This window comes from Capsicum annuum, chromosome 5, assembly GCF_002878395.1.
Source record: "Capsicum annuum cultivar UCD-10X-F1 chromosome 5, UCD10Xv1.1, whole genome shotgun sequence".
Lineage (NCBI taxonomy): Eukaryota > Viridiplantae > Streptophyta > Magnoliopsida > Solanales > Solanaceae > Capsicum > Capsicum annuum.
In genome coordinates this window covers 59,581,628-59,591,190 of record NC_061115.1, presented here as the reverse complement: position 1 = coordinate 59,591,190, position 9,563 = coordinate 59,581,628, and the positions used below count along the sequence as shown (strand labels likewise).

The 9,563-nt window shown below is 36.6% G+C and overlaps 1 protein-coding gene across 7 annotated transcripts; it reads left to right on the top strand.

Annotated features, from left to right (window-relative positions):
- The first annotated feature begins 1,012 nt into the window (after positions 1-1,012).
- LOC107870707 (putative zinc finger protein At1g68190) lies at positions 1,013-8,922 on the top strand. Of its 7 annotated transcripts, none has more exons than XM_016717317.2 (6): positions 1,013-1,029; positions 2,546-3,108; positions 3,796-4,113; positions 7,423-7,647; positions 8,154-8,428; positions 8,548-8,922. In XM_016717317.2, exons 2-6 carry the CDS (start codon positions 2,581-2,583, stop codon positions 8,687-8,689), a joined length of 1,488 nt encoding a protein of 495 aa, XP_016572803.2. In that variant the 5' UTR covers positions 1,013-1,029; positions 2,546-2,580; the 3' UTR covers positions 8,690-8,922. The 7 variants fall into 7 exon arrangements, with proteins under 7 accessions (XP_016572803.2, XP_016572804.2, XP_016572801.2 ...); XM_016717318.2 differs by lacking the exon at positions 1,013-1,029 and adding an exon at positions 1,066-1,240 and having other exon boundaries at positions 2,538-3,108; positions 8,560-8,922; XM_016717315.2 differs by lacking the exon at positions 1,013-1,029 and adding an exon at positions 1,076-1,240.
- The last annotated feature ends 641 nt before the right edge of the window (positions 8,923-9,563 follow it).

Here is a 9,563-nt window from a genome sequence, read left to right as displayed (position 1 = left end):
TATATATATATATATATATATATATATATATATATATTATGTCGGTTTGCCTTTTTTTTGGTCAACATCAAACCAAACCCAGAATGGTCGATTTTTTTTTCTAACGACAAACCAATCAAACCAAACCAGAAGTCAGCTTTTTTTATCGATTTGGTTTGGTTCGTCGGTTCGGTTTGACTTAACGGTTTGGTCTGTACACCCCTAATCATCCCCATGGTTTGTAATTTTAAACTTCCACATGACACTCTCTCGATTTCGAACCCAACAAAACTCTCCAAGAATTTATACCTCCAATGTTTTATTAAATTAAAAGATCCAAAATGAAGAAACTTTGAATATCTATTTATTACTCCCTTTGTTCACTTTTACTTATTATATCTTGATTTGACATGCTTATTAAGAATAAAATTTTAATATGACTATTTTATCATAATATGCTTGTTAATTGATGCTTACTATTCTGTCTTAAAATTAATTTGAAAAAAAAAAATTAATGTTAAGAATAAAACAGAAGAAAGAAGTTTTCCTTATAAAAAATAACAAGTTAAAGTAAACATTTAAATTAGAAAATAAATGACAAGTAATTTCAAACGGAGAGAATAATAACAAAAATCTGTTTTTTTCCAGTAACTTTCTTTTGTGACTTCTTTCCGGGGAATGTTTGAGTTTATCTTTCAGTACTTTCATTTGTAAATAAATTTACGTATGAAAATTTATTAAAATTATAATAGATAATCAATGTGAACACGTCACTTAAAAAATAGATATGTTCAATAATAAAAAAAGTTTAAAAATCGTGCTCGTACAAATTAAAATTTGGATCGGTCTCTCATTGACTTGCTCCCATTGTTCATATCTAATCTGTTACTCCTAACGTGGCACCTTCGTATTCCTCAATCTATCATCAATTGGATGACTCCACTTCACAAGCAAACTAGTTAGATAACGCTTTTGGGCCATACTTTTAGCTGACGTGTTCCTCCACATCAGCAAAACCCATACACGAAAATGCCACGTCATACCAAAAAGGTTATTGCCAATTGCCACTTTTTGTCTTTATAGAAAAGTAGATAACAAGAACTTCACGAAAAGTACATCAAGGAAGTTCGAAGCCACTGCTGATTGAATGATAAGATACATATTCTTGTGATATCTCATCCATATACGCTCAAAAATCCCTTTTTATTCAATTTTTTTTCTAATATCTTTTTGTTGATTCAAGTGTTGAAACCAATCACAGGTTCATTTACTTTACTTAAGTTTCCTTTTTAGTGATTAGTTGATATTTAGGTGACTAGGCAATAATTGTTGTTAGAAAATTACATTCAAGAAACAATTGATGTTACTACTAAGCTATGCCGCTCGGACTGTTAAAAAATATTGCTAGGTGCGTGTTAGATCCTCAAAAAGTAAAACAATTTTTGGAGGATCTGACATGAGTTGGCACCATTTTCGGAGAGTCCTCGCAACATATATAGCTAATACTAAGTACTATTGGTTGGTTAGCATATTATGGACTTTGTTCTTGGTTCAATGCTTTACTGGTGGTTCTTGTGATTTTTCATTGTGGAGTTCTTGATATCTTTTGAATGTTTATTAGTATAGTAACTTACTGGAGAGCTATGTTGCTCAGATTCTTCGAAAATATTGTCGGGGCATGTTGGATCATCCAAAAGTAGTGTGTTTCTGGAAGATCCGACACGGGTGCTGCATATATTTGGAGAGTTTGAGAGTGAATAGTTTGATTATATAGGAAGGGATAGCTGATTTGTGCTTTGTGAAAGTGTGAATTTGCCTAATTGTGCAGAATGTTGTGTTCCAATACCAGATTCTGGCCAAGTGAATTAGGTACAAATTCTTAGGAGTTTGGTACAAGTAGATATTTGGTATTTCCATTCATCACTGAGAATATTCAGTTGAATAGAATAGAACACTGTTCCAACATCTGGCTTATGTTCTTGAACTGATTTCTTACTGCAATTGTCATTTGAGTGAATCTGAGAAATTTCCTGATAAAGATCTAGCATAGTGCTGGATCTAGGATTTATATTCAATGGGTTCAACTTTTAAGTTTCTCAGTATTGTACCATTAAATAATGGGTTCAAATCTTATATTTCTTGATAGTTTTAGTATTCTCTCCAATTTAATTTGTTTGTCTGAGTTTGACCTGACACGAAGTTTAAGAAAGTAAAAAGAACTTTTGAAGCTTACGGTCTTAACAAAAGATATGTTTAGAATGTACCAAAATATCCTTTAATCTTGTGGTTTTAAACTTGCCACGTGGAAAGTTAGAATCAGATAGTTGCTAAAAAGGGAAAGAGACATTTTTCTGAAACGGACAAAAAAAGGAAGTAAGACAAACAAATTGAAATGGAAGGGGTAGGTTTTACATATACATATCTGTACTCCATGGCAAGAGTTAGAAACTGTACATCCGCCCCTAATCTAGCATAAAAGTATCTCACTATAAACTGAAATTTATCCTTTTTACTTTTGGTGGTTTTAGAACTTTTCCTAAAACTATATTGTGGCTTAGATGTGCAGAACAACTATTTCGAGGGTCATTCGCATTTGTAAAGATGGAAATGGAGAAAACATGTGAATTTTGCATGTTACTGAAGCCAGTGGTGTATTGTGAGGCTGATGCAGCACACCTTTGTCTTTCCTGTGATGCTAAGGTTCATTCAGCTAATGCCCTCTCTAACCGGCATCCACGTACCCTTGTTTGCGAGCCCTGTGCACACAACCTGGCTTATATTCGATGTTCGGATCATCAAATGTTCATGTGTCGTGATTGTGACCGCCGCCATCATGATCTGTCTTCTCAACACCAGAGAAAAGTGATCACTAGTTATATGGGGTCTCCTTCTGCAAAAGATTTGGCAGCATTGTGGGGTTTTGGCTTGAAAGATTTGGAAAATAATGCTCCACCAGATCAGTTCATCTCATTGTCTAATGGAAGAGTAAATGGAGCTAAGGTCACTCCAAAATTTGTTAAACGGTCTCACTCGTCAACTGGGGGCCCTTCCTCAGTTTCTGAACTTAACTTCACAGGTCCTGTTGTCTCTGCAGAAGCAGAAGTGGGATCAACTAGTAACCACACTAAGGTATATTGTAGTTACCAAATGCCTATTGTTATGTAGCTTTTTCCTGAAATCCTGACTTGATATGTTGGAGAATTTATTGTTCTTTTTGATTTTCTAACCATAATATCTCATAAAAAGTTGATGATTTCTAGTGAAGTGCTTCCCGAAATGGTTCTGAATACTAGAATCTCCACATGACGAGGTGAACCAAGCATGAGATAGGTACTTGTCTAGAGATGTGTAGACATTTTGTCTCCGCCATGCAGATATGGTTGAGATGGATTACTGTTTGGAGTAGGGATATGGATTTGATTAATAAGGACGTCTATGTTGTTATAGTTTGATGATAGTAGGGGTGATTTGACATAGTTAATTTACCTAACTAGTAATGGTTACAGTATTTGAACTTTCCTTTAAGGGATAAATCCTTGTATTTAGTATAGATTGTAGCAACAAGTCACCTTACCATATAACTCCTTAAACTCTTGTCTCTCTTATCGTACCATGTCCAGTTGATTGGAAAAGATCAATTAATATATGAATAGCTAACGGTTAATATGGTCAAACTTAAATAGTAAAGTCCCCCTACTTTCTTCTTAGATAATTTTCTTGAAATGATGGTATGAAAGATATCAGGTTCTTTCTTATGTTCTTTCCAAGATATCTATGAAATACTTACCTCTATGGTCACTTGCTTCATTGCTTTAGGCATTATCCTTGCGGAGACGGAGGGAGAACACTTCTCTCATTCTACAGCAGATCCTTGACTTGGAAAGACTTCAGCTGACTGAGGGCAGTAACAATTTAAAAAATGGAGATAGTCAAAATAATGTTTCTTCATTGAAAAATTGTACATCATGGGAAATGCATAACAAATTTGATCGCTTGCAGAGTTCACTTGATCTTGGCCCTGAACTTCTGGATTGGGGAAGTACTCATGAAAGTCCACTTTCTGAATCTTTTCCATTACCGTTGCCAGATGGAGATTCATTCTGGGAATGTAAAAGTCCGGTTCAGAGTAGTCAGGTCTGCTGATACTCTCTGTCATTCTTTCCCTTCTCTCACTTCATACTTATCTTTCCATACTCGTAGTCATAGTATTACTCAGGTTTTGTCCTTCTATGTGTGTTGTTTTATTGCACTTCCATTATCGTATTATTTTGTAGTAGTTATGTTTCCTTTTTTCAGAATGCTTTGATATGCTCTCTATAGTACTTTTGGATGACTTCTTTACTCCTGTTATTATTATTTTTGAGCCAAGGGTCTATTAGAAACAACCTCTCTACTTCCAAAGATAGGGGTAAATTGCATAAACTCTACCCACCCTAGATCCCACTGTAGTATTACATTGGTATGTTGTTGTTGTATTCCATGAAACACTCATGGCTGATAGCAAAACAGGCCTTCTCTCCAAATCAGAGATGCAACAAGAATATCGCAAAGCTTCTTGAGGCAGGGATGGAGGGAAAAGGAAAGATTTCTTCCTATGAAGGCATTGCCAAATAATATGTTTTCTAGATGCTTCCCTAGGATTGGACATACACAAAGGTTTCGTATTGGAGGACTTGGAGAACTTAGAGAGGTCTCGTGATTATGGTTATTGTAGGCCTATCAAGGTTGAGGAGGTCAAGGGGGCTATTCGTTCGATGCGTAGGGGTAGGGCGACTGGGCCAGATGAGATTCAGGTGGATTTTTGAAAAAGCACTGCGGGGCAGGTTTGGAGTGGTTGACAAGGTTATTTAACATTAGTTTTAGGGCGACAAAGATACCCGAAACATGAAGATGGAGTACGATGATTCCATTATATAAAAACAAGTAGGACATTCAGAGTTGCAACAACTATAGGGGTATCAAGTTGTTGAGTCATACTATGAAGGTTTGGGAAAGGGTGGTAGAGTTGAGGCTGAGAAGGATCGTGACTATTTTCGAGAATCGATTTGGTTTTATGCCAGGTCACTCGACTACTGAGGCCATTCACCTCATAAGGATATTTGTGGAGCATTTTTGGCACAGGAAGGACTTGCACATGGTGTTCATTGATCTTGAGAAGACATATGACAAAGTCCCTAGGGAGATTCTGTGGAGGTGCTTGGAAGCTAGAGGGGTGCCTGTGGTGTAAACTAGGTCGCTTTAGGACATGTATGATGGAGCGAAGACACGTGTAAGGACGCTAGGAGGAGATTTCGAGCCTCTTTTCTGTTTTGATAGGGTTGCACCAGGGATTAACTCTTAGTTCGTTTTTATTTGCCTTGGTGATGGATGTTTTAACATGACATATTCATGGGGAGGGGCCTTGGTGTATGTTATTTGCTGATGATGTTGTACTGATTGATGAAGCTTGGGGAGGGGTTAATGATAAGTTGGAGGTTTGGAGACAGTCCCTTGAGTATAAAAGATTTAGGTTGAGCAGGATCAAGATGGAGTATTTGGAATGTAAGTTTAGTGATTTGTCGCATGAGGATGATGTGGTAGTGAAGTTGGATTCTCAGGTCATTCAGAAGAGGAAGAGTTTCAAGTATCTTGGGTCTATAATTTAGGAGAATGATGAGATTGACGAGGATGTCACACATCGTATTGGTGCAGGATGGCTAAATTGAAGGCTCGCTTCAGGAGTCTTGTGTGACAAGCAAGGTGCTTCCTAAGCTTAAAGGTAAGTTCTATAGAGTGGCAGCGGAGTGTTGACCAGTTAAGAACTCTTATGTCCAAAAGTTGAAGGTGGGGGAGATGAGGATGTTGAGATGAATTTGTGGATTTACCAGCAAAGATAGGGTTACAAATGAGATTATTCGCAAGAAGGTGGGAGTGACTTCGATGGAGGACAAGATGCAGGAAGTGAGGTTGCGATAGTTTGGACATGTGATGAGGAGGTGCACGGATGGTAGAGGTAGGCCGAAGAAATATTGGAGGGAGGTGATTAGGCATGATATGGAGCAGTTATAGCTTATGGAGGGCATGATACTTGATAGGAAGGTGTGGAGGACTCGATTTAGGGTAGAGAGTAAGTGGGTAGGAGTTCAGCCATTATAGTAGGGAAGAACGCTTTGTCTGTATCTATGCTTGGAGTTTCTTGTTCGTGGTGTTTCTTGATGTCTATGATTTTTGATAGATAGTTTATAGTAGTACCTTGTTGTGTGTTTTTAGGTTTTTTATTTGGTATACTATTGTATGTCCTGAGCCGGGATCTATCGGAAACAACCTCTCTACTTCACCTAAGGTAGTGGTATGGATTGCGTATACTTTACCCTCTCCAGAGCCCACTTTGTGGCAATACACTGGGTATGTTGTTGTTTAAGAAATTGTAGCCTAAAGTTGTCAAAGTTGGCAGAAACAAGAATGCACATGCAAATTTGAAAGTAAGGTATAGTTGGTTCCCGCATAGGTAACGTTTTCACCCTTCTGATCGTGTAACTAGACTAACATTCAACTTCTTTCAATTTCAAGCTGAAGCTGTCGTTTTCTGTTGTTTCCTGGAATGTTTAAGTCTTACTTACTATAGTTGCCAGCAAAGTTTGTGCTTCATGTTCCCTGTCTGCAGTTATAATTATCTCGTGCTTCTTTATCTTTTTCTGTCTATTTAGTTCATGTTGGCAATTTGTCAGAAGAGATGTAAGTAAATATATTGGCATTTTCTCTGTGTAATCTATTGATGTTGGAAATGTATAGCTCAATGTCCATTCTTCCACTCTCGAAGTTCCAACTGGCAATGATTCCTCCGCAAAAGTTTCAATTATTCTCACCCCCAGCAAATATAAAAGCACATCAGGTTATTGGAAGATTTAACACAGGAAAATATCTACTGTTCCACAACACGAGTAGAACTTCTTTCCTAGTTTACTTGACCGATTTCCATTTTATTTTGTTCTATTTACTTGACTTCTTCGCTAAATATGGAGCTTTAAGTCTCTAGTAATTCCAAACAACATAATTTTTTTTTTTTGTTTTTTTTTTTTTGACAGGGTAACGGTCCAAGCAACATAAAAATTACTATGAGGACATACGTTGGCCTTGATATATTTAATATCAAATTACTGAATTTCACTAGTCACAAGTAACATTAAAAAATATAGGATGAAATTCAGTAGTATAATGACTAAACTCTTTGGTAGCACCATGTCCTGTCATCAATATTAGTGTTGAAGTTGAGCTGACTTCTTTGCTATTCATCTGGTTTCTTCTCCGCTCACCCCTATGATTGTTAGACATGTGCTGTTATGTTAGTTTAGTGGCAGAGACAATCTTTACTACTCTACTCCATATTAGGATGAAGATGCAAGTATATATGGTTAATGAGTTTATTAATAAAGTTGCAGCTTGATCATTATATGAATTCTGCAGCTTTGGCCTCAAAATCTGCAAGATCTAGGAGCTTATGCTGAACTAGAACGTTTCGATAATTCCAATATGCCTGATGTTGATTTGACCTTCCAAAACTTTGAAGAACTCTTCGGCGAGGAGCAAGATCTGAACAACACACTGCTTGAGGAAGATATGACATGCTCATCTATGGAGAATGATTCATCGATCGATAGATCAGATTACAGCTTTGTCAAGAGGGTTAAGGTCTGAAAATTTTCCCTTAGAATGTTATGGTTACAGTATCTGGAGTATTATTTTGCTCTCACTTGAGGTAACATCAGGTTTTCTTGTAAATCATTCACATGGAACTCAACTGGCCCCTTTGAAATTCTGTCATTCTTTCATCATCAGATGTTCTATGTCAGACGGTAGATTATTTTAGCTTTTGACAACAAGTTTGTGTGTCTATGAGACAATCTAATGCTTTTTTAGCGAAGACTTGTAAATACTTGATCTATTTAAGCCTAGAAGAACATTCTTGCTTAAGCATCTCCATTATTAAAGAGGGTATAGATGTTATATGTCTTAAATGAGAAGAGAATTTGTACCTTTTTCATTAGTTCACATGAGCACAAAACTTAGAATGCAGAAACTCGTCACATTTTGTGGCAGAGTCTAAAGTAAACGGTGACCTTGTTTAACATCTGTTTTACCTTGCAAATGTGGTGAAGTTTTAATCATGTTATTAGAAGTTTTTTTAATAATGACAGGACATATCAACAGCTTCATCGGTCCGTACAGGAAAGTCAACTCACTTTGGCCAAGGCCACGGTGAGCACATTCCCACTATCAAGGATTGTCCTCCACCAATTAGAACAAACTTTTCGTTGTTGTCCTTTTCAGCATCAAGGCTGAGCAGTGAAAGCAGTGGTAATGAGTATCTGGATTCACCTGCTGCCAACGAGCAGGAGGTTTCATGCAATTCACAGTTGGACAGTAAAGAAAATCTATTAGCAATGCACAAAGAAAAAAAGAAGGCTCGGCTGTAAGTACAAGTCTCTTTCTTGGTGTTAGAATAGTCCACAAATAATTAGTCATTGTCCATTTATTTGATGTCAAATATATCCATTTGTTGTTTGGTAGCTTTGTTATTGCGTGTTTTAGTTCTGTATTCAGGTATGAGAAACAAGCTCGGAATACACCTCGAAGAGCTAGGACTAACTTAAAAAAGCAGTCGATAAGAGGGCAGGTCCTAAAGGTGCACTGTTATCAATCAGATGCACTTAATATGTCTCGAAGCTTTTAAAAGTTACTCCGGTTGAGTTTTTGGGACTTGTGTACATACCATCAAGTATCACTCAGTAACTTGAGAATCTTTCTGAAAAATCTGTTGTATGTTGCTTCTGTTAATTCTTTCATCTTTACCTTGTGTAGAGCCTAATTTTGTATTCTAACGAAAATGGGATAGATTGATTCTGGATTTATGTCTGTGATTATCATTCTCATAAAGACATCCTGCAAAGTAATTACTTTCATTCCCCTTCTCTCTTATGCTGTTTAGAAGCAACAAAATGGAGACAAAAGTGATCAAGCAAGATCTTGTTTTTTTGGTAATAATTAGCAGAAAAGTTCTTTTCCTTTCTCCTGTTTCTTTCTATGCCTTTCCCTTAGTCAATTGATTTTTATGTGTTAATTTTCATTCCACTATCAAAATTCGCAAGTAATGAGTTATGTCTCTCCTCCAGACTTCTTGTTTTCCTTGCCCATTCAGCAGGTGCTTTGTGCACTTGGCGCTTACTCTCTTCTCATTTTTCATTGGACAGTTTGGACGAACTTCTGCCATTCTTAACCAACTAAAATTAAAAGGACTGTACCACATTGAAAACTACTTTTGTGATTGTAAAGGGATTGTGCATTGTGTCCAACATGACAGAATAGATCTGTGATACAACAACAAAAATATAACAGAAGAAACAGGTTTCAAAGTTCTGCAAAACTAAAGAACCTGGTTCTCTAATTAGTAGGACACTTGCAAAAATTCATTCTTGAATGTTGGTGATGTAAAAGAATTAAAAGACTAATAAAGAACCTGGCATAATAGATGTGAATGGATGAATCAATAAGTGTGATGATAAAGATCTTACTATCGGTGTTTGATTGACAAGAACAAAATTGGGTTC